The 27505-nt window shown below is 48.4% G+C and overlaps 3 protein-coding genes and 1 long non-coding RNA gene across 13 annotated transcripts; 1 reads left to right on the top strand and 3 right to left on the bottom strand.

Annotated features, from left to right (window-relative positions):
• Positions 1–135: 135 nt before the first annotated feature.
• On the bottom strand, positions 136–6235 carry LOC122380269 (serine/arginine repetitive matrix protein 1-like). 2 transcript variants are annotated; one of them, XM_043363301.1, is made up of 4 exons: positions 5930–6235; positions 4393–5609; positions 3991–4092; positions 136–1279 (listed from the first exon to the last, which is right to left on the bottom strand). In XM_043363301.1, the coding sequence occupies exons 1-4, from the start codon at positions 6225–6227 to the stop codon at positions 1115–1117; spliced, it is 1782 nt and encodes a 593-aa protein (XP_043219236.1). In that variant the 5' UTR covers positions 6228–6235; the 3' UTR covers positions 136–1114. The 2 variants fall into 2 exon arrangements, with proteins under 2 accessions (XP_043219236.1, XP_043219237.1); XM_043363302.1 differs by having other exon boundaries at positions 4393–5489; positions 5930–6227.
• LOC122380268 (ran GTPase-activating protein 1-like) lies at positions 6137–23199 on the top strand. 8 transcript variants are annotated; one of them, XM_043363294.1, is made up of 15 exons: positions 11456–11472; positions 11575–11619; positions 14148–14262; positions 16743–16930; positions 17654–17716; positions 18597–18776; positions 19203–19337; positions 19657–19795; positions 20075–20208; positions 20521–20705; positions 20889–21045; positions 21378–21479; positions 22120–22323; positions 22573–22697; positions 23032–23199. In XM_043363294.1, exons 3-15 carry the CDS (start codon positions 14157–14159, stop codon positions 23096–23098), a joined length of 1785 nt encoding a protein of 594 aa, XP_043219229.1. In that variant the 5' UTR covers positions 11456–11472; positions 11575–11619; positions 14148–14156; the 3' UTR covers positions 23099–23199. The 8 variants fall into 8 exon arrangements, with proteins under 8 accessions (XP_043219226.1, XP_043219228.1, XP_043219229.1 ...); XM_043363291.1 differs by lacking the exons at positions 11456–11472; positions 11575–11619 and adding an exon at positions 6137–6272; XM_043363293.1 differs by having other exon boundaries at positions 11440–11619.
• On the bottom strand, positions 8675–11289 carry LOC122380271. The gene is made up of 3 exons (XR_006256310.1): positions 10826–11289; positions 10229–10354; positions 8675–9776 (listed from the first exon to the last, which is right to left on the bottom strand). It is a non-coding gene; the product is annotated as an uncharacterized LOC122380271 (long non-coding RNA).
• LOC122380270 (mitochondrial tRNA methylthiotransferase CDK5RAP1-like) lies at positions 23130–27505 on the bottom strand. 2 transcript variants are annotated; one of them, XM_043363303.1, is made up of 3 exons: positions 27324–27505; positions 25569–26098; positions 23130–24729 (listed from the first exon to the last, which is right to left on the bottom strand). In XM_043363303.1, the coding sequence occupies exons 2-3, from the start codon at positions 26034–26036 to the stop codon at positions 23461–23463; spliced, it is 1737 nt and encodes a 578-aa protein (XP_043219238.1). In that variant the 5' UTR covers positions 26037–26098; positions 27324–27505; the 3' UTR covers positions 23130–23460. The 2 variants fall into 2 exon arrangements, with proteins under 2 accessions (XP_043219238.1, XP_043219239.1); XM_043363304.1 differs by lacking the exon at positions 27324–27505 and adding an exon at positions 27261–27286.

Genomic DNA, 27505 nt, shown 5'->3' with positions numbered 1-27505 from the left:
CGATGTCACACCAGTCGGTTAGTCACATCAGCACGGTGTCTCGCTCTAACATCTAATGAAGACTCTGAAATGGGCTTATGAAGCCAAAAGTGTGTAATCTCGGAAAACAAGCCACAAAATAAAAAAGTAGAAAGGTGCTTTATATCGCAAATGTATTCATTTCATTAATTGCCAGCAATTGCGCCCGCACTACCCATCTCAATCTTTCAAAACGGTATGATCCGAGTCAAACTCAACAAAAAGCAACTTGCGGCAATCAGGAAACTGTAACAACAGGAAATAGGAATAATACGGCAATAATCTAAGCTCGTTTGTAAGGAAAGAAACCACGAGTAATTGGCACTTGCACATAACACTTGGAGGAACCTTGATGAGACTAGAAGGCACCGACATCGATTGCCGTACTTTGATCGGTAATGAGACGACCTCTAAAATTATGCCGACGTGTTTGAAACTGCATAATCACACATCATCCTCGACTAGCTAAAAATGAGCAATCTGAGTACGTAATTGAAAAATATGCATACCAGAGAACTCAGACTTAATTAACTTACTTCTACATAATTCAGATAACTCAAGTTCCACTTAGTATGTCATAGTCCATACTGCAAAACGTAACTTCATTTCATTGCGGGGGTCACTCCATCCCCAATCCTGATGAGTCTACCTGAAGGGGCAGTCCAAGGCCCGTAGTGCCGAGGACAGTCTCCGTATCGTTCTTCAGACAGGACCAGTACCGACACCCTGTGGCCTGTACCACTGCCTAGAACGGTACCGCCGGTGCAGTACCTTAGTTTCAGACGGCGTCGTAGGTCCCAGACGGTCCAAGAAATAAGCAAGCCTCAGCCGATATCACAGCCCCAGTATCATATAGACGGAACCTCAGAGCTAGCAGGGGCAGACGGTGTCACAGTCCCAGTATCATACCTCAGAGTTTAGACGTTTCCTCAGGACTAGCAGACCGGGTAGATGATGTCCATTTGTCCCAATCCCATACCTCAGACGTTGCCTCAGGGCTAGCATGAGAGGTAGATGGTGTCCATCATGTTCCAGCACTATACTTTAGACAGAACCTCAGGACTAGCAGGGTAGACGGTTACGGGTCAACCATACTTCAGACAGTGTCATCGCCCCGTGGCCCTCCCTCAGCGCCGTCCGCTCGAGGCCGGGCGTCACCGGCGCCGGCGGCCTGCTGCCGGTTCCGGGGCATGTGACGCCACTTGTCGTACAGGTCCACGGTGGTACGGCTCGGGTGGAAGTCGTACGCCAGACGGATCGCCTGGGGGCGGCAAGGGTCTAAATCAGCACCCTGTTTGAAGTCACAAAGCTAGCGACTGCTGGATATTCGCATACTGAAGTCCAACGGTGACTTCACCCATGCTCTTCAAATACACGCAACATCATGTGCTCTGTGAAAATCGTTCCGATCGAATAACACCACCGTCCCTAAATGCAAGGCGTGAGCCTCGGGTTGCTATGCGTTAATTGGAACCACTACAGAGTGCCGCGGCTAAGTGCCTAATGAGTCGAACACGGCTCAGATTACCCAGTTCATGACAGTTGGAAATCAGGACTGGCACAAAACTGGGTGTACTGGCGTCTCCCAACCATGCGAGCTCAAGGTCAGGATCACTTATCAGGGATCAAAGTCGACTCTCGGGCGTGTCAAGGTCACTGGTAACGTACGGAATGTGTATGCCACATTTCTGGAGTCGGTCATATAAAAGGTCGGTATCACGTCTATGTAGGTTTCGCCTGATTAGGTCTCGGGTGTTAGAGTAACTTCTGAGTAATAAGTGTCACACAAATACATAGAGGCCAAGGCCATTCGGAGGCCAGCGTTATCTGACGTCCCTCGGATGTCTCTGCCACGTCCCCAGCAGCTAACTGTCCGCACGACCCCGCACGATCGGGAGACGCACCAGGTCACAGAGGCCGATGTGCTCAGTCACCATCCATCCCCACCCCGTCACGGCCAATCCGTCACAATGCATCACGCACAGTGGTGATGCACGTCGCCGCCCGGGATTGACGGCGGGGGCGTGACGGTGCTTGGCAGGCGGCCGGGCGGGCCTGGGTACGGGACGGTAACGTGTGTTGTTTTTACGGTGATGTTTTGTTTTCAGTTATTTATGACTAAACTGGTTTTGACGGCTTTTCAAGTTTCCGCGTTGCATTTACATATACTTTCAGGCCAGCTATTCAATTGATGGTGTCACGATGACTTTATATCGGCAAGGTATCCATACGTTAACCCGCGCCCCGCTGGGGGGGGGGGCAGAATCTGCCCCCCCTCCCGTTTTTCGCCAATAACTTCTAAACGCGTTACGCCAGCGACGTCAAACTTTCAGTACCTTATCATACATCAATTTGACACGTTCCCTGAAAATTTGAGCGAAATCCGTCGGAAATTTTTTGAGAAATCGACGTTTTAGTGACGTCATGTTCGCCATTTTCGCCTAAAAAACGGCAAAATTTCAAACGCCGCTAACTTCTTCATTTTTAAAGGACTCAAGACGTAACAAAAAAGATTATACGTGATTCTGCTTCAACATGTCTATCAAATGGCTATCTCGGTTTTTTGAAAATTTTGGATTTTGGCCAAAATTTTTCCAAAAAACTGACTTTTTTGGGAAAATATTTATAAAATCCAAAATTTTGAGTGTATCGAAAAAACCGGAATATATGTCAAAGAAGTGGTCTATGTGCACCTACATACCAATTTTTAGAAGAATCGGTTCAAAAATGTGGGAGTTATTCAAAATTTTATGACGTCACGACACACAAAAATCTTGAAAAATGATTTTTTCGGAAGTTCTAGACCTCGTACGGAAATAAAAATAGCACCATTCGATTCGGCGTGAAAAACTGCATCGGATAGACACCTTTTTAGGCCTTAACAACCAACTTCAAAATTTGACCTCACTTGACCTGACCTTGACCTGACCTCGACCTGAAATTCATCCAGAGGTGGTCCATATCACTTATTGAGTGTGCCTATTGAATTCCATGAGTAAAATGACCCATAAAACATGTGTCGCACATGCCCTTTTCTATATTTTGTTTTTGGTGACCTGACCTGACCTGACCTGACCTTGACCTTGACCTTTGAATGACATTGTGTGCAACGAATATTGTCTTGGTAGTCTAAGAACACGTTTTGGGCAATCAGTCTCAGTCCATTCTTCGGCAACTACGGTGCAAGGCCGATACTGTAGAAACTTGCATATTGTACCCTTGACCTGACCTTGACCTGACCTCTGACCTACTTAAGCAAAAAAATTGGGCTCTTAAGATCCGCCTTGTTGAGAGCTTTCGATTGCCGTTTTCCCCGTCTTTCTACGACCATCGGTTCGGAAGTTAGACAGGGGGGCAGAATCTGCCCCCCCCCCCCCCAGCAGGGCGCGTATGGCTGAATAGCCCAGCGGGGCGCGGGTTAATCGGGTAGGTGTGATTCGTTATGTGCTCATTTTCGCTGTATGCTCAGACTTGTAATTACTACGGTTTGCATTCCCTTCGTTTTATTCCCCGTCCACTTTACCAGGCATGTCTGAAAGAAAAAAATGTTGCTGCCGATATTAACTGCACACCCTGCGGTCGGTTACTACCAGGACAGCAATTACTAAAAAGTTATTTAAAGCACCTCGAACGTGTCGTGAAAGGAAACAATGCAAAACGGAAAAACGAAAACCGCTCGCCCCGTAGCCTTTACTGTATGTACAAACTAAGTAAGGCGCAGTCCAGTCCACTCGTTTGCGATGCGGTCCGTTATTTTAACAGCAACTCCACACAAAGTAAACGAAGATGATTGATTCACGTGCAAAACCCATCAGCACAAATGAGATCAAACTAAGATACAATACAAACGCTTCATCTGCGTTCATGTATGCGGAATGCGGATGGACTCTCAAACCGGGCCCTTGACGTGTCATTCACAAGATTTTCGGTGGTTTTGTGTATAGCTAGACGGACGAGTAGGTAGGTACTCACCCTGAAGTCGTGTCCGAATTTATCCACCCCTCGCAGCAGATTTTGCACCTCTTCCTCGGTGTACTCGACGCGACGTCGACGTCGGCGACTACTTGTGGTCGACTGACAATCAAACGGAACACAGCTCAGGTCAGCGTGAAACACCGACGACTGTACAGTGAAAATTCAGATCCCGTTCACGAACAGTAAATTTCGAAAGAACATGGAGTGCAATACCTTCACACATCGCTGATTATGCAACGTTCTAAGGATGACGCACATACCATCATTGCTATGCTAATTGCAGGAATATTGAGCTGAGTTGTGATCCTCGACGACAACGTAAACGTAATGCTGAATATTGAAACCTGAGTCTACACTCGCGGTATCGAGACAGCAGGAGAGGCAGGGAAGACCACTCACCGCGCCGGATATCGAGGGAGTCCAGCTGCGCCGTCTCTCGGCCTTCTCGGTCGAGTCGGCCACGCTCGGCGAGGAGTCCAGCCAGCGCTGCACGCGCCGTAGCCGGTCACCACAGCCGCCGGGGGACAGTCCCACTGCTGCCCGCGGCGGCCGGCCGCGAGGCACCGCCGGCAGACCGGTCGGGGTCTCCCACCTGCCGTGGTCCATGGTTCGTGGCAGAGTTGGAGTCCGGACGACAGGAGTGCGGTGGGAAGAGCCAGGGTGCTGAAACTCGGGCTGGAGGCGCTGAGAAGTGTCCGCGTCGTCCTGACATCTATCGACGACCGGGCGAAGTGTCGGTTCGGTGTGGGAGCGGCGTGGTGTGGCAGCAGATACTTCTGCAGGTTTATTGACAGGCAAGTTATCCGCGGTGTCTGATTCGTCCCACCGCGGGTCGTCAGAGGCCTCGTCAGACGGGATACTATCAACTGTGGGCGACGGGCCACGGCGACGACTGTCTTTTCCGGTGGACATGTGCTGCCACCTATCCGAGACCGTTCCAGGCTTCGGTTGGCCTCCGTGCCGGAGCGGCGTCTTGGAGGCGTCACACTGCTGGGAGCTTCCCTCCAGATGTTGCTGCTCCTCCTCTGCTGGCCGGGGACCACTTGTTGAGGTGGCGACACAGCGCCGTCGTTTTCTGTCAGTCGCCGGTAAATGGCTGAGCGGGCGGTGAGAGCGCGCGTGGCGAATGATGCTGGGACTCAGCCGGCCGTGCTGAGGGGTGGTGAACTCGATGTGCGGCCGGTTACTGCTGTGGGCCGCCAGCAACTCAGAATCGTCCTCCTCATGTGATCTCTTCCTCACGTCAGGGTTCAGCGTCCGATGGTGCTCCTTCCGTCGGTGACCAGAAGTCGGGGTTCTCAGGAACTCGGTACACAGCAGATTCCGCTTCGATGTCGGCTTTGGGCACTTCAGCGGGCGTGTGCTGGCGTCCGGTGCCCCCCGAAGGATGGCACCGCGTGAAGCAGCGGCGGCGTTACTCTCGGCACACCGTCCGTCCCCTGCAGGCAGCCCATCCCGGCAGTGAGCCGTGCTGCGATCCCGCGTCCGGTCACCTCCTGTAACAGCGGGCGTCTCCGTCGGTTCCGCGTGTCCGAGAGTGGTCAGAGTAGCGACGGCACGGCCTGGCACACTGGCAGAGTCGGCGTGGCTGATGTCTCTCGATGACACCCGAGGTGCTGTCAAATAAAAACATTCCGTGACCCGTCATACACGTGCTCATAGATCCTCAGCTTCGTCCTGTCCGGAGTGGTGCAAAAAAAAAATTAAGTGCAGCTGAATAAAAAAACATAGTAAGACAAAGGCTAGATTTGTGTATAATCATAAGCAAAGAGCGAAATATTTCTTAGAGCCAGCAACAATCCAAGGAGCGCAGCATAAGGCACGCTGAGCTCCCCCGATACCTGATTTGCTATTAACAAACGACGTTGTCAAATTTGCAAGTATTTCCGACTGTAGTATAAGCCCATCTCAGCCAGAATCTAGTTTCAGCTCTCACCTTTCGGTTTCCGGCCGCTATGTTTGCCGGTGCCGCGGTCTAACACCGCCTCCAGGCGATCGGAAAACTCCATCAGCTGACAGGGTGCCGTATTGCGTAGTCGGTCGGCCGTCTCCGCTCGGCGCCGAAGCTCTGGTGACGAGGCCCCTGCGCCGGACTTATGGTGCAGCGGGCAGAGCAGCAGCCGAGGAGCCGACTGCGGGCCCGGTGGAGTCACGGGCACAGAACGGAGCGAGGTCCAGCGGTCGACTCTGACCAGCGAGCGGAGCGGGGCGCGGGCGAGATGTGCGTCTGCCATGACTTCGCCTGACGCTGGAAGCAAAAACCGGACCAAAGCAGATAGGTTAGGAACTCACTAGGAAGGTTGGTCAGTTTGGGTTGCACGCATACTATGTGTCATGAGTCGTCACCAAACGTTTTATCCGCCCACCTGAGGTAAGCAGATCAGCCATGCTCACGTTTCCGGTTACTGTCGAATCGAAAGGTAGGTACCCGCAAGGTACCCGTTGCACCATGCATGTTACATGAGTCAGACCAAAGTCAGAGTAGGTACCTATAACCTACCTTGACCCTATGAGTGGCGAGCACAAGCGAGCAGAGAATGCGCATTAAAAATGGATGCAGTAGAATGAGTCGACGCTTCCAGTTCTAATGAAAAACAGCGAATTAGCCCTTGCCCCTTACCGAAACATTTGGCGGCCATACCCAAATTGAAATGCTCAAAATTCAAATCGTCCAATAACCTGCCAATGCTGCCCAAGCTAATCGGTAGTCAAACCTTAGTTCAATCACTTCAATATACCCTGGTCGATGTTTTACCTTTATCCAGTCATCGTGCTTATATCATTCTCTGGTCCAACACATCCTACTCCTAAAAAACACGCAAATACGTGCGTCTGTTTTTGTTTTCGTGCAAATACGTTGACGTACGAGCATATTGCATAGGTACCATACCAATACACCAAAATTCTAACTTTTTTCAACAAACAATTCTAGAAAACCTGGAAAATCACAGAATACAAACACAAACAATAAAAAACTGATTTTCAAACCGGGCAGTGCCTTGAACCTGGTTTTAAAACAAGCTTTAAAACATATTTTGCATTATTTGTTTACAACTAGGTTCAAGGGGCTCAAGGTTCAAATTTGGTGAAAGCAGAAGAAATGCAGCGTGCCCTGAGCTTATAAAAATACCTAATGTTTGTTGATCCAGATATCCATAGTTAACTTAATTCATACCCAACAGCATAAAACATTTTTTTATAATAAATGAATCGTTTAACATTTTATTTTATATGCAAAAAGCAAACCGGTGGAAACTTCGAAGAATTTGTTATTTTCTGCTCACTAGGCTCGTCAATCGCCTTGTTTATTATTCATTACGTCATTGGACCATTTTAAGAAATGAAAAGAATGGTACTTTAAAATACGCCAATGCTTGGTGTTGAAATAAAGCGCAAACTGGGACATGCCTAAGAGCTGGACTTTTTGCACGCGTTCCCCGCCAGGGGGCGCCACTGAGGAAGCACCCTCTGACGTCACGATAAAACTGCGCGCACTGTGCGCACGGTTCTGTAAGCAAGTAATATAGTGGTGGTTTCATGGTGGAAATTGGAATAAGTATTTTGACGTTGTAAAATTTTAAGCCGTTTTTGTGAAATTAATTGGTAAATGCATTTCAAAAGTATTTATTTAAAGTGTGAAAGGAGAATAATTTGGAGAATATGGATATTTTTGTTCCAATAGCTTATTATGTGAGACATGATCGGTACTAACGGGTACTTCTAAGAAGTAGTGAAGAAGTACCAAACAGCCTGCTCGGCTACGATCGTCAGCTGTCCTTTGGAGCTGGACTTCAACGCTGTAAAAAAAATATGTGCTGAATTAATTTTTAGTTTCACCAAAATATGAGCAATTTATCATTTCTTTTTCATTTTTGTAATTATTGTTGAGTGAAGAGATATGTTGCTAGTTCTGACAATATAAATTATTAATTAAAAAAACGAAATGCGACGGTAAGTATCTGCTACTAAATTATCACTAAAACCAAATACATGAAGAATCTTGCTACCATTGCTTATAAAACGTGCTTATCAATACACAAATGTTTTATTTCAGACGAGAAGGATTCATTTGCCTGAAGTCTTGCGTCATGTGCTACTGCTTTGATTCCAAAGACGCTCTCCGGGTCGGGGTAATTTAGTTCTTCATCGATCGATAAGATTTTGATTCCATTGATATCCAAATTTCCCACAGCCGGCAATGGGAATCTCCTGTCGGTGTAAACGCCACGATAGTCCCATCCAACTCAAACACTGGGGAATATCCCCGCACTTTTGAGGACGGAAATCTATGGACCTGCTCGAAAAATAGTGGATAAGATACGGCGAGTTTTATGGTTGGGTCTCCCTTCCGAGGCACATATTTACGGGGGATATTGGGTCATATTCCCCCGGTCATATTCCCTGTGAAGGTGCCCAGGTTGCTGCCGCTCGAATTTTGGTCGCCTACTTAACAAAACCTCCGTTGGTGCCATCTCAGTTTCCTCGAGGTCAGGCAACCTTCACACGCCGTTGGCTACCTTGGCTGGCCGGCGACTCGTTCCCCTCGTGGCGACGCTCTTGACATCCAGTCAAAAGTTGGAGTGGCTGGCGCCCCCAGTGGGGGCCGGGGAAGGGGCAGTGGGCCTCCACGTTGCTCTCTTCCCGAGCCTATGGTGACTTGGCTCAACTCTCCTCAATAGAATCTGGATTCTGCACGCTGTATTAACATGGGCGTAGACACCACTACGGACAATACGGACAGTGGGTGTGACAATCAGTAGTGCCATTCATATAGAGGGTGTCATATATGAGCGGAGAGGCAACAGTACAGCTGAGCGGAGAGACAACATTAAAACAACAGTACAGCTGGCGTTGCATGGAGCTGCAGGCAACCGGACAGCGGAGGCTTGCGAAAAATAAACAATTCGTCACTTCAACGTATAAACAATAGTATAAAAAGCAACATAAACACATATTCTCATGGTCGTACCCATGCACTAGCGGCTCACGGCGGGCACAGGCACGCAGTGTGGTAGCGGTACCGGATCACACGTCATGGGCGTTGTCTCAGCATAGGTTGTTATGAGCGGAGAGGCAACAGTACAGCTGAGCGGAGAGACAACATTAAAACAACAGTACAGCTGGCGTTGCATGGAGCTGCAGGCAACCGGACAGCGGAGGCTTGCGACGGGTACAGGCACGCAGTGCGGTAGCGGTACCGGATCACACGTCATGGGCGTTGTCTCAGCATAGGTTGTTATGAGCGGAGAGGCAACAGTACAGCTGAGCGGAGAGACAACATTAAAACAACAGTACAGCTGACGTTGCATGGAGCTGCAGGCAACCGGACAGCGGAGGCTTGCGAAAAATAAACAATTCGTCACTTCAACGTATAAACAATAGTAAAAGCAACATAAACACACATTCTCATGGTCGAACCCATGCACTAGCGGCTCACGGCGGGCACAGGCACGCAGTGCGGTAGCGGTACCGGATCACACGTCATGGGCGTTGTCTCAGCATAGGTTGTTCGCAATCTAGTTGAAGCCTAAGAAGACGGCCAGTGGGGTCTCACTGATGCTGAGGCGACCTCGGAGACGATGCGTCGCCCCTCCTGTCGGCGACCTGCGGTGAGCAGGACTCCAGATAGCTGTCTGGCACGTTGCCGACACTGCCAGACGCTGTCAGCAGGCCTCACTTCTGCAAGTGATGTGCAGATGGACGCCAGGTGACTTCGTCTGCAGGCGATTCCGGAGACCGCGGCCTCACCAGGCAGTACCACCTGCATCGCCATGTCGGTGTTTCTAGAAATGGAAAAATAACAGTATCGGTGAAGGACAAGCAATACAATGTATTCTGTTTTCCTCTCTTGCAGGTATACGTAATCTACAATTATCATTGTTCCTATTTCATTCAACTGAACCTGAAAATTCCATATTGGCACATTGTTTGACTAAATCTGTGTAGTTGGAAACAGGGGCGACGCCACGGTGCGACGACTGGAGGGGACATTGACCATTTTGGAGGGGCTCGGACCATTTCAAGTTGATTCTTTCCATGCAACGCCATAGGCGTAATGTTAAAAATTTTAAAAAGTGGAGGGACGAGATCCCCTCCGTCCCCCCCCCCTGTGGCGACGCCCTTGGTTGGGAAGCAGATTGTTTGAAATACATGTTTGGCTGAACAGTGCAGAAAATATTTCATTGATCACTATAGCTGCAACAAAAAGACTGAGACAGAAAACATTTGCGCTTACCTGGCTCCTTAGACAGTCCCGCGCAACGGAAGTGGTACCATTTATCACAGCCGTCGCATCTGACCATTGGTGCTGCACTGATGCTGCTGCACTCCCCACATTCCCAGTACATTAGGAGCGTGTTGGCTGTGAAAAGATTACATGAGTCATGGCGCATACATGAATAGTAAGATGTTTTATATGTTTAACATCGCATAGCAAAGACAAAACAGCTGGGAGTCAAGTGTAAGCCAAAGTGTAAGCCCTGCCATGTTTTGCAGACTGGATTTTAAGCAAGAAAAGCTTTGCTAAAAATGACGCTTGACGAAGCCTCATCCTACTGGGCTGTCTGACATGTCTCCCTGTAAAAAGCATGTGGCCCTTATATTGTATATATGATGAATATGTTAATAATGCAGAGAAAACACAGTATAAATTATACCCAACGTTTCATCTTAATCGACTTTGTCAAGGGTGTTTGAACAGCTTGAGATGAGTGAAGTGTAAGGGTACCTAGGTACATCTGAAAATAAACTGAATCTGCGTTCAATAAACATTGATTTTGATAATACATTTCACAACTCAACTGCTAATAAGTTAGCACGACAGATAACTAACAATCGCATGAAGAACTTCTTGATTCGCCTTGACATCACATTGTCGTCCGAACGATGCGATGCGATGCGATGGTTATCGGAGGTTTAGCCTTTGTATCGGCACCTCCTTGAGTTCTTAAACTTTAACTTTTACTTTGATCGATGGGTTGCATTGTTATGGTTGGTTTGTGTGGCTAGGATTCTCACTAGGGGACAGGATTGGGTGTTGGGAGGATGAAGGTCAATTAGGATGGAGAAGTTTGTTTTATTTCCAGCAGTCTTCTTTTCTTCCACAGCTTAAGCAATACTTCTTTCTTTTCTTCGATATCTTCCTCCTCAAACAGAAACATCCCTAAAATATCCTTTGCATAGGGTTTCTGAAGATGCATTGATTCTTGTCTTTCTTCTTCATAAGCTGGGCAATTCAATATAAAGTGGGCGAGGTCTTCATTTTCTGCATTGCACATCATACATCTCGAACATATGTTGTCTGAAGTTACACATTTGTTTTTTCTGCGCAGCATTTGTGTTTGCCATTTACCGCACTAAATGTTCGCCAGCGGTGGTGACTTTTCCTTACCTGCTCACGAAACGTCACACACGACATGACGTCACCCGAAGACGTCATCAAAAAGTCCAGCTCTTAGGCGTGTCCCGCAAACTGCCGCGGTGTTTTTGTCGTTATTATCATTTATCATTCATTTATCATCTTGTTGTTCATCGAATTGCTTCTTGGCTTGCTTTTTATCACATTCGTTACCAGTGTTTGAGTTTCTGTTGTCTCCTGCTCTCCACACGCTCAAAAATACCTACCAGGTAATTCAGGTTTTTTCATGCTCTAGGTAATTTTGCAATGTATATATTTATATACCTCTTTTTCGTTTCAGTTTTTGAATATAAAGTCGACCCAACGATTATGCCGTTTACTTAACTTCATTAATATTTTGACTTCACAGTGCCTGCTTTGCTGAAAAGCTAATAAAGGCAAGGAAACAATTATGTCATAAATCGGGCCATAGGCCATAGCAGTTGGGGAAACTACGAGGCGAATATCAAAAAATTGATTGGTCAATAAATGGACTTTTGATGACCATATATTATATGGGCATAAATGCAGCCCCCGCTACTAAGGGTGAAAAACGGTATAACTTAGTCAGAACTTGTGGTATCGAGTCTACTTATTGGAGAGAAAAGGCTGCCATTTTCCACTAGGAATTAGCGTGATTTGATTAAATTCGACGAATTGACTCAAAAACGGCGATAGAAAACGGCTTTTCTGCAGGTTCTGGGTGTCACAATCAGCTGTCCAATTCAATGAATGGATTGGTGTTTTGAAAGAAAATTGTTAAGATTTAATTTAATTACCGTAAAATGGGGTGTTAAGGGACAGTGGGGTGCTAAGGGACAGTTGCATGGGAAAAACTTTGAGTCATATTAACTTCCAAATTTGAGAAGGTTCAATAAAAACTTCAGTGTGGTAGTTGACACTGTTTTGCTCTTGACCATAGGACAAAATGGTATGGTTTTTCATGCAAGTGATTTGGTTCAAAAATGGATTTGAAAATCATGCTACATTTTCAGAAAATTGAAACATCTCCAAAACTCTGTGTGTACCACATAAACTAGTGGGTGTACAGGGAAAATGAATGCATAGGTGTATTGTCACATGTATTGCACATGTTTCCTGAAAAACTTATGCAAATCCACCCATTCATTCATCATCCTCTTCCTCTTTTCCGGATACATGCATATTTTGAGGTGGATGTGGGGTGCTAAGGGACAGGGAATAAAAAATAAAAAATAATATCTAAATATAATTTCATTAAGTTTTCTTTCAGTAGGCATGGAAAACACCAAATTCCACATAAAATGCTGGCGAGTTCATGCTTTTATCTCTAACACATCTTAAGTTATGTAACAAAACATCTCAACACTCTTTTACAATGGTGGGTCAATGGAGACTGATGTAGGTAAATGTGATGTCATCATAAAAAGGCTAAAATAAAGAGAGCAACATAATGACAAGTGACTAGCTTCAACATGGGTTTTTATTGATGACAGAAGGGTATTTTTTGGTTCTGTTTACCTTATAATTAGCACATTTTCCACAAGCGTAAACTTCATTACACGTAATTGGATAGAAAGGTCATTAGTAGTGAATGAACCTGACTTGTTTTGTGACAGAATATGCAAAACATTTCAATAAATAAATTGTGTGCCCTTCCACACCCCAATTGTGGGCATTTGATGCCCATTTCTTGGAATAATATAGGTGTCCCTTAACACCCCACATTGGGGTGCTAAGGGACAGTGATGAAATATAATAAAAAATAATATGCAGGTATAAATCTTAAAAACTTAAATGTGGCAGGCATGTAAAGCACCAAATTCCACATAAAATGCTGACAATTTGATGCTTCTATCTCCAACCCTTCTTGAGTTATATAACAAAACACCTCAAAATTGTCCCTTAACACCCCGTTTTACGGTACAATAAACAATGATATTTGATTTTTAAATAATAACTTAACCACAGTTAGAAAAACCATAAAAAATAAAAAAATAATGATATTCTTAAACCACGGTACTGCTTACTTTTCTGGCGCGTCTGTTTCAATCCGCCATATTTGCCAATCACTGATTGACCTTGCGTTGTAACTCTGCGATTTAGAGCCACCAGTTAATTGTGCACCGAGTGAGTGTGGGCCTTGTGTGGTTAAAAAACATTAGGTATTATGCCTTATTTTTTCATTTGAATGCTAGGATGCATTGAAAAGATGAAGCTGTCTGATTTTATGACCATATATGGTCATCGCTCCGCCCACTCCAGCCGCTGATTGGCTAATCCAATTTTTGTTTGGCTCCTCGTAGTTTCCGCAACTGATAGGGGCATAAATCAGCAAGGCATGCATTCCAATTCTCTGCAAGGCCCTTCGGAATGAGTAATGGAATATCTTCATCTAGCGTGATCGTTGGGCAGTAAAAGCGGTGGAGTGAACTATTTCCTTTAAGGTACCTACCTTAACCCTGGCATTTTACATTTTTACAATGTTCACCCAGTCAAGTTTGCAGGTTTCAGTACCTACCTAGCCGTTTGGGAGAGGTGCCCTCAGTTGGGGCATATTTTGCAATCGCAGCAATGGGGGTCACCTATTACCAGAAAATAAATAATAAGCATTGTCAAAATAAAAGTGCCACAACTTATGTTGTGATCTCCAAAAATGTGCTCTCAGGCCACCTGTCCCTAATGCCTATTGCCTACCCGAGTTTGGTGTCTACATTCAGGCTTTATTTAGTTTTGTGTCCAATCAATCTGTATTTTAACATTAGTTCTTCCATTTCAGCAAACCAGCATGGCTGATAAGCTGGTAGAAAAGTTGGCTGGAGCGACACTTGATACCACCGCCACCACACTCAGCTTTGCAAACAGGAATTTGAAACTTGACTCTGAAGAAGATGGTGAGTTTGATTGCTTGGTATTTAGTGCGAGTGACTGTTCCTTTTTGTTTAGTTGAATCAATTATATTAGTACTATTTGATAATTCTTCTGGCTAAAATTTATTACGAGCGAGCGAGCGCAGCGAGCGAAGCGAGTCTTTTCAATATAACGGAAAAATCTCAGTATGAGCGGCCCGGCCCGGCCTGTAACGCTTTTGAGAGGCTTATATCTCAGCAACCGCTGGACTGATTGGCCTGCGGTCTTTTTTGCTGGGTAGCCCCATCCCTTCTACTTCGTAATTGACTACTTTTGATACATCTCAGTGACCGTCGTGGCACGTGCCACGTGAAAAGTCAAGGGTGTTCAAGCTGTTTTGCAAAAGTAGTGATTTTGAGAGGCTCATATCTCAGCAGCCGCTTGGGCGATTGACTTGCGGTACTTTTTATAGGGTAGCTGCATCCTTTCTACCAAAAATAGGATACTCTCGATGCATGTGGGTCACCCCCAGTGCACGTGCAAAATACAACAATAAGAGATGTCAAATTTGTTCCCCTTTTAATAACTCGGTAATTACTGGGGCGATTTCGCTGAAACTTGGCATACAGGTAGGCACCCACCGGGCAATGCATTCCCATATGTTGTGGTTAGGGTGCTACTGCACGTGCGCACGTGCAGGGGGCGTTTCCAGATCTCGAGAACGGCTGGGTCGATTGCGCTCAAATTTGGTACACGGTTGGAGACCGGTTAGTAGGGTGCCGTGCAAAAGTCATTTTGGACCCCGTTTGCACGTGCGCACGTGCAGAATGCCGCTTCCAGATCTCAGGAACGGCTGGGCCGATTGCGTTCAAATTTGGTACACCGCTAGCGACCGGTTAGAAGGGTGCTTTGCGCAAGCCCGTTGGAAGTACCCTCTCGCCCTTCCGCACGTGCAGGGCTCACTATCTCGCTCGCTCGTTCTTCGCCCAAAAGGCGTTTTACTGTTTGTTGTAAATTAACACAATTCTGTGACTTTTCTGTGAAATAATGTAATTGCTACCATGCAATCAATAAGGCAAGCAAGGGCTATGCCATTCGTTCCTTAAACCCTCTCTGACTTACAAGACTTTCTACACTACCTGGTTGTTTGATATCTGACTTTTTTATCAGTTTTGTGTATGATTTGTACAAACCATGCTAATTTAGTCCCTTGAAGTTAGATTGTTGCTATTAACCCGCACCATGCTGGTGGTCTGAGTTTTCTGTGTCATAGTGTGGGGGGGGGGTTGTTTTCAGCTCCCTCCTAGCCCCCCCCCCCCCATCTAACTCGGCTCCTGGGCAACATAGTGATACGCGGTAAGGGGTATCGGAAGAGCATCCAAAATCAGGACGAAAATAATTTGGTCATTGTTTAGGTCAGGTCAAAGGTCCAGTCACCCAAGGTCACCAGAGGTCAAGTTTTGCCCATTTCAGCAATTGTTGACAAATCTATAATATCGGGAGTCATAACTCATAATAACTCGGTCATAACTCGGGAGTCGATAAAGGTACAGCGCTGCGTAAAAGCACATTTGATAGCTCTGTTACCGCTCTTTCTGGAACATAGCCTCAGCTTTGGCCTAAAGTCAACGCTTTGACCTCCAGAGGGCAAAAATTAGATATAGCCATTCCACGAAAAAAAAAGTTGTTTGCAATAACTTTTGCCTGACATTACTTTTGCCAGCATCGTGTTCCTGTCGTCAACACGCGTCGAATGAACTATAATTTGACCTTGAAAGGTCATTTTGAAAATTTGACTTCAGATTAAGGTCATAACCTGGCCGGAAAAATATCAGTCGATTCGTATCGTTGAACTGAACACATCTGAGGTGTTTTCATCGCTGTAACATGTCTATCAAAAGCTATTGTCAAAAAACTGGTGGGGGCCTTTCATGACCGGAGATGACCTAAGGGGCATAGAGTGCCGTTTACGGGTGCCGTTTTCCGATTCGGTGTGTCATGTTTACATGTAAACCTATGTTTGAGAGTGTTAAGAACGAAACTCGTTCAAAAGAGGCGCCTTTCAAGTTTCTCACATTGCCTTATAATACAGAGGTCGCAAAATTGACCTAACCTTAGGTCACAGAATACAGATACCAAAATTCCGACATATGCAGTTTATACATGCTGTTGCTTTTAGCAAGCACTGAAAGTTTCAAAGCGATCGTTCAGTCGCTGTTGCTATATAATGAGCATTGTAACTTTTTCTGAGGTAAGGTCACTTGACATGAACTGGTGACCTGATCTTGAACGACACGGTGGTTTGCAATTCTCGCAACATGTGCAGAAAAGATGCATGATAAGGTTTGCTAATTTTTTTTTATACATTCTTGAAAAACCTGCGGGGGCGTAAAAATGCCCCCCCCCCCCCCCCCCAGCACGGCGCAGGTTATTGCTGTATCTAGACGATTTCTTAAATGCTCGATCTGTTGCTATTCTTTTTTGTCGCTTCCGACTGTAGAACTAAGTTTTCATCTTTTTTCAGCCAAGGAGATCACTGATGCAATTAAAAATTTTAAGAGCCTCAAGTCTCTGGTCCTGGAAGGCAACACCCTAGGTATTGGTGCTGCCAAAGCAATTGGAAAAGCTTTGGAGAGCCATCCAGAAGTACAAGAAATTCACGGAAAGGATCTCTTCACAGGAAGACTGAAAACAGAGATCCCACAGGCACTGGTGAGGATAAATTGCTATCCCTAAATCATCTGATATTAACCAACTTTATGAGCATGAATCACGATGGTTTGCTGTGGCTCAGCTGTTCATGCTGATGACTGCATGGCACTGATTGTTGGGCGGCGGCCGAGACTGGGGTGATAGGTGCGCCAGTGGTGGGACAGTCTGTGGTGGTGGGGACTGGTGGTGGTCGGTATTGGTCCGTTGGGGGTCTGTGTCCTGCACATGACTGGCCAGCACAGCCGCCGCTTATCTGATATTGTACATACACAGTGTCACAGCAAGCGGCACACCCAAGTCACCAGCACCAATGAATCATGCACTATGGTGTTATCAGCTTGACAACCTGTTCATTGTATATCATGGGTGTCATAATTGCATGATGTGATATACAAGGGCATTATGATCGGTAACAATACATATGCTATCATGCATATGCTAGTATATTTTGACAGCTTAGTAACTGCTTTGAAACACCTTACTCTTCAGATTAAGCACCTGTGCCAGGCATACTAAAACGAAAGTCAACTTATTGTCCCTTATTTGTCTGACACCCACCAATTGCTCTAACTCTTTGGTGATGTTTGTTGCATATCTGCGTGTGTGTAAGTCACACACACGCTTCCATGTGTGGTTGCGGTGTCGGGAGGCATGCGGGACGGCGCACTAAGCCACTGCTGGTGTCTAACGATAACCCTAACACCTCTCGCCCGCCCCGGACAGAGCTACATCGGCAATGGTCTTATGCTGGCTGAGGCCGAGCCAGAGCCCAATGGAGGCTCACCGGTAAGTGGTCTGGCCGGTGCTGGCGGCGCCTAGCCGGCTCGGCTGGCATTGTCTGCTGGGGACAGGTAGGGACAGCAGGCGTACACAATTACACTTGTGGTGCAGGAAAGTGGGGGAAGCTGACGGAACGGCTGGGTGATGAGAAAATTAGGCAAGTAGTTACAATGATGCTTAGATGCAGTTGTGCCTTCCACGGAAATTTATGACCGGGGTATATCAGGTTTTATTTGGACATAGTTATTAGGTATATGAGGCCAGGAAAACGTACGAACGGTAGAACATACCGTCGTGGGGTGAGGTAATTGTGTTGCATGTGGTTGCAGGTTTGGTACTGTATTGCTGATTCACAATAAGTAGCCACTTTGCACCTTGACTGCTTGGCGTTCTACTTAATCATTCACTTGCGCCTACGTGGTTCTTTTAGCTTCGTCTTTTACCCAGCTGTGTTTCTGTATGCTGTCTAATATGTTCATCGTGCTTTGAGATGATGATCAATGATCATTGCGTCGCTATCAGATGTTTCAGCATGCATCAGTATTTTTGCTAGCTGTATGTGCTTGTTTGGTTTGTATAGAAATTACACTGATGTAGCATTATTATTCCCCCAATGAAATATAAAATTATTGCCGTTCTTATTACATCATTGTTTGTGTGAACCGACTTCTAAGTTACAGGGCTCATTTATAAATTATCACTATTAATCTAGCAGCTGCCGTAGATTATGAAATATATCAGTCGTAATATAGGAAACGTGAAACCTGGAAAGGAGAGGGACTGTGCTATCGCTGGATCTTCGTAGGACAGCTGTCTCTCAGTACCACTTACCACCGACGTTGTCTCCCACCCATCCCCCGCCCCTGACCGTACCCCTCCCCCTCAGACGCACGTGGGCAGCGGTCTGATGCTGGCCGGCGCGCGGCTCACCGTGCTCGACCTGAGCGACAATGCCGTCGGTCCGGTCGGCATGGACGGCCTGCACGTGCTGCTCACTAGTCCGGTGTGCTACACGCTGCAGCGGCTGCTGCTCAACAACAACGGATGGGGACCCACCGGAGGAGTGGTCAGTGGCGGCGGACTCAGGGAGACGGGGGAGGACTGATCGCCGAGGAAGGGGGCTTAGTAGTCGTTGACGGCGGTCCCAGACTCCAAGCAGCCGGAGTAGCTGGTCTAGGATTAGTGCCATTGGGTATTCGTGGTTAAGTATGATGTCAGCCGCACAGTGATTTATTTTGCCTGTTCAATATTTGCCTGTTTTTGGGTTTTGTCGTCGAAGGGTCCAGAATTGCAAGTCAAAAGAATAGCTCAAGGGTTTTGACTTTTGAGTGATATGATTATGAACCAGTCTCAGGATTGTATCGCAAATCGTATCGTAAATCGCATCTCAGGTTTGTAAGTCCGTTAGTGTGTAATATGACCGAGAATATTACACGACTGAAAATATGTGTCGTAGCTGGTGCGTTGCGTGACTGACTGTGCCTCCCCACAGCGTCTGGCCGACTGTCTGATTGAGTGCCACGAGCGCAGCGTGCGTGACGGCACCCCGATGAAGTTGCGAGAGTTCGTGTCCGGCCGCAGCCGACTGGAGAACCCGGGCGCTCTCCGGCTGGCCGAGTTCTTCAAGGTTAGTGGTGTGTCGGCTGAATGACTGACGTGATGTTTGAACGTTGTGAGTTATACAATAATGCATGGGACAGAGTCAATAAATTTGTTACGAGCATTGATCTTCGCAGTCACGTGCCTTCATTGCTTCTTTCCCAAGTAAGGTGCAAATCACATCCCAAGGAAGAGACTACGATCTTTGACTCATAACTTTCAAACGCTTGTCAAGTCGGCGACTGAATAGTGACAAAGTTGTAGTCTCCCAATCTCAAGTGATTTGGTCTCACTCGACTTTCATGTGTCCCCTCCCTGACCACCTTGTCTCCCTCGTTTCCCTGCAGCGTGTGAAGACGATGGAGAAGGTGGTGATGCCGCAGAACGGCATCTACCACGAGGGTGTTCAGGCGCTGGCCGAGGCGCTGAGCGAGAACCCGGCCCTGCAGCATCTGGATCTCAACGATAACCTGCTCACACCCAAAGGTAACGTCAGACTCGGGTGGGAACGGTGCGGCCGGCTGGTGGGCTGATTGGACCTTGGAAGCCCATAATAAACTGAGTTCTGATGTGTGAGAAACTGGTGTTGTGGTTCGACTTCGATTTCACCGCTCGGCAGTTTAGAACTGATTTTTCGGTGGACGTTTTGCGTAGACTAGATCTTACCATGTCGTCTAATCACTCAATCACAGTTGCGGTAGATAAAATTGAGTCATTCCGTTCTCTCGATGTTTATCCCTAACATGTCTGTCCTTCGACCGGCAGGAGCGCGGGCTCTGGCCAAATCGCTACCCAAAATGGAGGAGCTGCGTGTGCTCAACTTGAACGACTGTTTACTGAGGGCGGCCGGAGCGCGAGCCGTCGCCGCCGCCATCCGCGGCAACAACCCCAAACTGGAGGTACGTCTATTGCATCGGCGGCTAGGTTGGGCTGTGAGCGAGACTTCGACCACTTCTACTAACATTGGCGAGAAGCTCACGGAGTCAGCTATCGACTGCGACTGGGCTTTAGACACTTTTCGATGGGTCAGGGGCGGTTCAGGTCAGTGGAAAGATAACCGGTTCACGTTGTACTAGCAGCGTGAATCGCGACTGTACCCATCTGGTCTGTAACGTGGCTTGTGCTATGGTATTTATCTCGCCTTGACGTCGAATGCTCCTCTGTATTTACTATTTATACCCCTCATCTGCCTCCCTTCTCTCGACCCGCAGGAGCTGCACCTGGCGTTTAACGAGGTGACACGCGCCGCGGCCGTGGATCTGGTTGAGGCAGCCGCCGGCAGGGAGTCCCTCTCACTGGTCCATCTCGACGGAAACCAGCTGGGAGAGGAGGGCATTGAGGCCGTGCGAGACGCCGCGGCCGCCGCCGGCCTGGCGGACACACTCGGCGGCTTCAGGTAGGGACGGTGTGTCGTGAGGGCGGGAAGGAACGCCTTTCGTGCGTATGTGTCTTTGGTGAGATGTTTGGTTTGCCTGTTTTGACTGTCTAGTGTCTATGTATGTGTGGTGTGGGGTGAGGACTGAGGAGTGAGGTGCTTGCTCCTGACATCCTCAATCCTCCTCCTGACGCCGTGCTCCAGTGAGGATGAGGACGAGCCAGACTCTGACGAGGAGCAGGATGAGGAAGAAGAGGAAGAGGAGGACGGAGAGGGAGCTGAGAGCGAGGGAGAGCATGTCTCACCCATGAAGAGAGAGGAGGCGGCTGCCGCCAAACGTCCCGGTATCACTCCGATTCAGGTGACGGTCTATGGTGACAGCGTGCACAGTGGTTGCTACAGTTCGCTTCAAGCGTTTCAATGCATTAGTTTGTAAATTCCACATGAGCTAATGTGTATTCCTGTTTGCTAGGCTCATTGGAAGACAGAAGTTCAGACTAGATAATTTATGTATTTTGTGTAGGACAGCTTAAGCTGTTCTGCTTTTAGGCAAAATGTCATTTGATTAATTTTTCCTTGTTTGCTGACGCTAAAAAGAAGTAGGCTTAGCTGTGCCTCTCCCGGTTTTCGTTTTCCTGTCCCTCTGATCTCGTTTTCTGACCGTCTCCCTTCGCCCCACCCTCGCCCTGTCAGTGCACGGTGGCGGAGTTCCTGTGTCAGCCGACGGCGGCCCGGCTGCTGGGGCTCGGCGACCAGCGGCAACAGCTGCTCACCAAGGAGGCGCTTAACGTAAAGGTAAGCTGTCCCCATATTATTATAGTGCTGAGTCCTCCGGGCTTTGTCTATCAGAACCGTCCCGTCCCGGCCGCTGTCTGAACCACAGTCTGATATTGTTCGAACAGTGGGACCATTGTCGATCTATTAAAGGCTGGTATGATTTCGGAAAAGTAAGTCACGTTATAGCATGTGATGCTGTCCTCTTATCGCCACTCCAGGAAGAGTCGGACTGGTTTGTTAAGGCGATATCGGATAATCGGAAGGTGGTGCAATGTTGTCCTTGTTTATTGTGCCTATCTCGTCTCGAGGAAAATCCACTGATGGGTGACTATCAGGTTGGAGTGCAATGGGTTTGATAACAAGGCCCGAGCCGAAAGAGTGCTTCGGTGATTGCCTGTTTGCTGATAGTCTCGTTGCACTTGCAGCAGCATCGCACATATTTTTACTATTCGTTTCGGCGTCGGAACAAAAAGCGAAGAAGTTACATGCCTGTCGTAACGCGAACAAAGGCTCAATTACAGAGCGTTATTGCAATTTCGCCTCTTGCCAATGCCTTATTAACTGCATTCCGTCTGTCTCTGTACCGACTCACGTGTATACTCGTCTGCCGTCTGAACCTTCGCTCACGTGTTTCTCATCCTCATCCGCCCGCCCCCAGGAGATCGGCGACGGCCGGTGCGCGGCCGTGCAGCGCCACCTGCAGCTGCTCTCGGCCGTGTGTAGAGTGGACGCCAGCCAGCCGCCGGTCGACCAACTCCTGCCGCCCCTAGTGGACGCCCTCCTGCGCAGCGCGCTCGACACCGCCGGGGAGGACCTGGGACTGCTCTCCAACTCGCTGCTCGTCTACCTGGGACTGATCAAGGTGCGTTTTATGCCGCGATGTTTTACTGTGTCGCCGGTGCTTCGCTGGTTATGAGTGAATCGGTTTCATATATGGAATTCCACGCTCATACAACATTCTTGTCTACCACCCTTGCGAAAAAAATGATGTCACTGCAGCCATGGCGGAATCCGAAATAACGTCTCTTAGACCTCCCTGTGTGCAATGTGTGATTCCCGATGAATCCACTAATCACTAGACCGTGCGTTTTCTGACACTCCCTGTTTTCAGTGCGAGGACAAGCAGTTCTCTGTGAGCTGGGACGTCAAGGGCATGCTGGTGGCTCTGACGCGGGCGGTGCGTCAGCCCTACTTCCCGGCCACCGTCCGGGACACGCTGCAGACATTCCTGTCCAGGTGAGACATCCCACCGGCTGTCTGACCAGAGTACTGCCGACATTTTTGTCTTTCAGGGACACACTACATAGTGCATACAAATGTATCCAAATGAGAGACGCATGGCGAGCTTTTGGTTGCGTGTGGTGCTCGGAAAAATTCTAGCTCTGATTCATGGTAAAACTTCTTGCACCTGTTCCAATATATGGCTGGCCGGTAACCGTGTCAGTATTCATCCACGCTGTTCGTTAGTTTTGAATTTCAGGTGACACGCATGACGCACGTCGCATGCCGTTGACATGCGAAATATTGAATGAATCCCAGCTCCCTCTGACCCCGCGTCTCCGTCCGGCAGGCCCAACAAGACGGTGGACGTGCACCCGCAGCAGAAGCACCTGTTGATGCAGGCGCTGTTCCAATGACGGGCCAGCCGCGCGCCCAGCAAACGCTTCGTACTGTACACCATCATGTTCACATCGTCCGCACCGCGCCCGTCATGCCAAATACACTCGTGACTCGAAAACGCAGGTGTTTCGTTTGACTAGGAATTAATGGTCTGATGCCAGCCTGTATGACGTTCGATGGGACGACTGATGAACCATGTTATCATAACAGACCGGCATTAGAACAAAACGATCGCTTGTAACAAGGGTTGTAAAAAGGCGCACCCTATACCGGGTTTCTCTTCTCGTCTGGCGAGGACGGACAGACTTAGGCATTACATAACAAGAAACCTAGCCCGGTGCTGAGGAGCGGACATTCCAGCACACAACTCTTCGCCCTGTCATACTACACACTGGCTCGCCTCCGGATCATCCCCGAGCAGCTCGTTGGGCGCCGACGGCGGGTCATGCTGCCGGGCAAACTCCTGTAGGGTGGTCCGCTCCAGCGGCCGGCCGTGGAGCACCTCCGAGCTGGCGCCAGTCACCTCGACTGCCACATACTGACCGGCGGCCAGCGGCGCGCCCGCCCACCGGCGAGGAACGATCACCTTCACATTGGCGTCGTTCCTGCCGAGCAGGGAGTCGGGTGAGCGCGGGCTGGGCCGCTCGAGCAGGACCAGCTGAGTGCTCCCCACCTGGCGCGTGTTCAGCTGCTGCGCCATGGCTCGGTACAGGCGCGCCATCTCGGCCACACGACGCTGCTTCTCGGCGGGAGGCACGTCGTCGACCAGGCGGTGGTGAGCGCGAGTCTTCTCCCGCCGGCTGTAGGCGAACAGGAAGCAGTACTGGTAGCCCACTTCGCGCATCAGACTCAGTGTCTCTTCAAAGTCGGCCTCTGTCTCGCCACAGAAACCGGCGATGAAGTCGGAAGTCAGCGCCACGCCGGGCACCATGCGGCGGACATGGCGCACCAGCTCCAGGTACGCCTCACGCGTATAGCCTCGCCGCATGTCCGCCAGCACTCTCGAGCTTCCCGACTGAGCCGGCAGGTGCAGACAGCTGCACACATTTGGTCGCTCGGCGATCACCCGCAACACCTCGTCCGGAAAGTCTTTGGGGTGTGGTGAGGTAAATCGCACACGCATCTCTGGGTCCACGTCAGCCACGGCTGAGAGTAGGTCAGCGAAGCGCGTGCCGCCCGTTTTAGGTCTGTACACTGTGCTGAAGCCGGCCGCCAGTCGCGTAGCCTTGGCGCTATTACGTGAGCCACTCATATCCCGGTAACTGTTCACATTCTGTCCTAGCAGCGTCACTTCCCGCACGCCCTGCTCTGAAAGTCGTCGCACCTCCTCCACTACAGAGTCCAGGGGACGGGACCGCTCTCTGCCGCGAGTGAACGGCACGATACAGTACGTGCACATGTTGTCACAGCCACGCATTATTGTCACATAGGCGGCCGGCGCGTGCGGGTCCAGCCGCACCGGCTGTACGTCCGCGTACGTTTCCTCCAGGGAGAGCTGCACGTGCACGGCCGCCCCGGCGTCCTCCGGCTGAGCCAGGAGGCGCGGCAGGTGGCGGTAGCTGTCCGGCCCGGCCACCAGGTCTACGCCGACGTCTGCCTCGACCAGTCGCTGCCGCAGGCGCTCGGCCATGCAGCCCAGAACGCCCACCTGGCGGCGGGATGGTCAGTCAGACGGCCGGCGAAAACACTGCACCGGAACAATACATACGTACCGCCGGGCGAGACCGGGAACGGAACGGATGGAAAACAGGAGTAAAGGCCGCCCCACACTGGACCTCGCATGCGGGTTACGGGTTTTTGGATTTTCGGGTTTCTTCAAAATTAAATAATACAATCTATGCTGAGTGTCCCACACTACCATCTAACAAGCGAGTCTGGATGTTTCTAGCTTGCGAGCTACCTTGCATCGCATTCCAAAAGTTGGTTTTGAGTCAACTTTCGATTTTCCTCGCTGCGAGGTCTGCGAGTTCTGCGAGGTCTGCGAGTTTTTCGTTGGAGTCTAATTTTGGTTCGTTGTGCTGGTATTGCGACAATATGTAACTTTCTGAAGGTGTACCGGGTTCACTGCATTCGTGGAGTAACCATAAGGGAACGGTGTAATCACTCTATGAATTAGCATTATGCCCTCAAACTCAAAACCCGCAAACTCGCAACCCGCATGCGAGGTCCAGTGTGGGGCGGCCTTAAGACAGATTATCTTAAGGCGGCAGATAGCGCAAAGTTCGTGTTTCGATTTAAGCGAAGAATTGAGCAATTTCGCACCGGCAAATGGCGTCCAGTTTAAGCCCTGACCAACCTTTAGATGTAATTTACTCGTGACTCGTATCGATCACGTTGATAATGCACACCATGCAAACAATCCAGCTACCATTCAGACTGGTCAAATATACGGTGCGATGCGTAGTGCGTACCCAATTACGGCCCAATTTAGCTCAATAATATGCGGGTTGCGGGTCAGAAAACCAAGACACCATCACAACACCTCACCTTAAATTGCGAGCCGGTATAACCCTTGCTCGCCTTCAGGCGCTTGTAGTTTTCCAGTTTGTTCCAGATTTTCGTCTCGGCGCCCTCGCGAATTGAGCAGGTCATGATGAAGACCACGTCGGCCTCGCTGATGTTCTCGGCTCGCTGGTAGCCGGCCTGCTGCAGCACGGCCCACGCCACCTCCGTATCGTTGACGTTCATCTGGCAGCCGTGCACGACAAACAGCACGCGCCGGCCGAGGCCGTGCTCCAGCTCAGTGGCGCCCAGCGGCACCGGCAGCTCGGCGCCCTCTGGCGGCGGGGCGGCCGGCGCTGCTGAGCCGGCCACGAACTCGGCCAGGCCCGGGCCGTCCGCCGGCAGCCGGCGGCGCCCGGACGGAGCGGCGGTGGAGGCCGCCCGAGCGGTACCGGAGACCAGCGCCCGACACCGGCGCACCAGCAGCCACCGCAGGCCAATGGCAGAGTGCATGGTGGATGAGATGGATGCTTACTGCCCACAGGTCATTGGGGTGATGATGAATAACTACAGGCCTGAAAATGAGAAAGGTGGATGAGAATTCAGAGATTGATATAGCTGAACAGTCCAAGTTCATAGCTCAATAGTGACATTAACATACAATATACCTAGGTACATAACATAATGCTGCTGAGTGAAGAACAAGTTAACTTGAGGGGAGTGTTTCACCATGTAAATCCTCATGGGCTGACACTCAAGTCAATAGTCCATAGCCCTCTCAGTTTCATCATCAGCAAAGTGAGATCAAAATGCATTAAAATCATTAATGTTGTGATCAGATTGTTTCTACAATTTAAACTGTCTCATGAAGCAGTGAATTTCTACTAACAAAGCAATTATCTGAAAGTAAACCATCAATAAAAATCACTCAGGTCCTAGCAACATGCATTTAAATTAGAATATGATGCATTTGTATGTACTAATCCCACAAAAAACAATCACTCTCCATCATGTTTTTGCTGATATTTGAGCTTGATTGTCAGCTAGTAGATAATGGCAGCTGCATCAGTTGGTACTTCAAATTATTGTTTGAATAAAAATGGAGGTTACATTTTCCTTGACATCCCAGTTCCATCCCTCCTGAGAAGCTGCAGGATTTTGCAAAGTAAATGTAAATTCAGAAAAGTAAATAATGCAGAAAAATAATGTCAATAATGTAGAAAAGAACACACTATTAAGACTGAGAAGTTACACAAGACCTGAATACTTACAGTATTGGTATGCTTTTTATATCAAATTACATGGCACTAGCAATTATACCACCCACAAAAACTCGGAGCATTGTACATGGTTTAGGTACCCTTATGCAGGTGGCTGTTCTCCTATGCAAGAAGGTTCTCCTTTTCATCGACGATTGTGTCAATAAATAATAAATATTGTGCTTCTCAAATCTCAGAGGCACCTCAACAACTGTTTGACATCTTTCTGAGTTGATTTACTTATTGCTCAAAAATCTAAATCCAGGCCAAAAGCTTGGTTTTTTATCCAACTATGAGTCTCAGTCTCAGGTGTGCTAAAGCCGATCTTCGCCAAATTTGAGTCTAATATACAGTGCTGAGTGCTGACCAAGGCCGTATGTGCTGACAATGCAGTTTCAATCAAATTTGAAGCTGCATATTTGTATTACACACTGCAATACAATGAAATATGAGTAGTGAATAGTGAATACCTACCTACCCTTCAACTTTGAATTGCCTCAGACTCCAACTGCAACCAAACTCAAACTATTAGCAGACTTACAGTTTGAAGAAGGTTGAAGTACCTGATACCAAGCCTGATACCCTTATTTGGCCTTGATTAGTTGTAAGTTTCAAAAATAATTTAATTATAATCAATAGTTAACATTCTACCTTCATGCTGTTTTAGACATTTTAGAAAGTCTATCAATAGAAGCAAATCAAATAGAAAATTTCGTGACCCAC

Source organism: Amphibalanus amphitrite, unplaced genomic scaffold (assembly GCF_019059575.1).
Source record: "Amphibalanus amphitrite isolate SeventyFive unplaced genomic scaffold, NRLGWU_Aamphi_draft 000094F_arrow, whole genome shotgun sequence".
NCBI lineage: Eukaryota > Metazoa > Arthropoda > Thecostraca > Balanomorpha > Balanidae > Amphibalanus > Amphibalanus amphitrite.
This window is presented reverse-complemented; position numbering and strand designations above follow the sequence as displayed.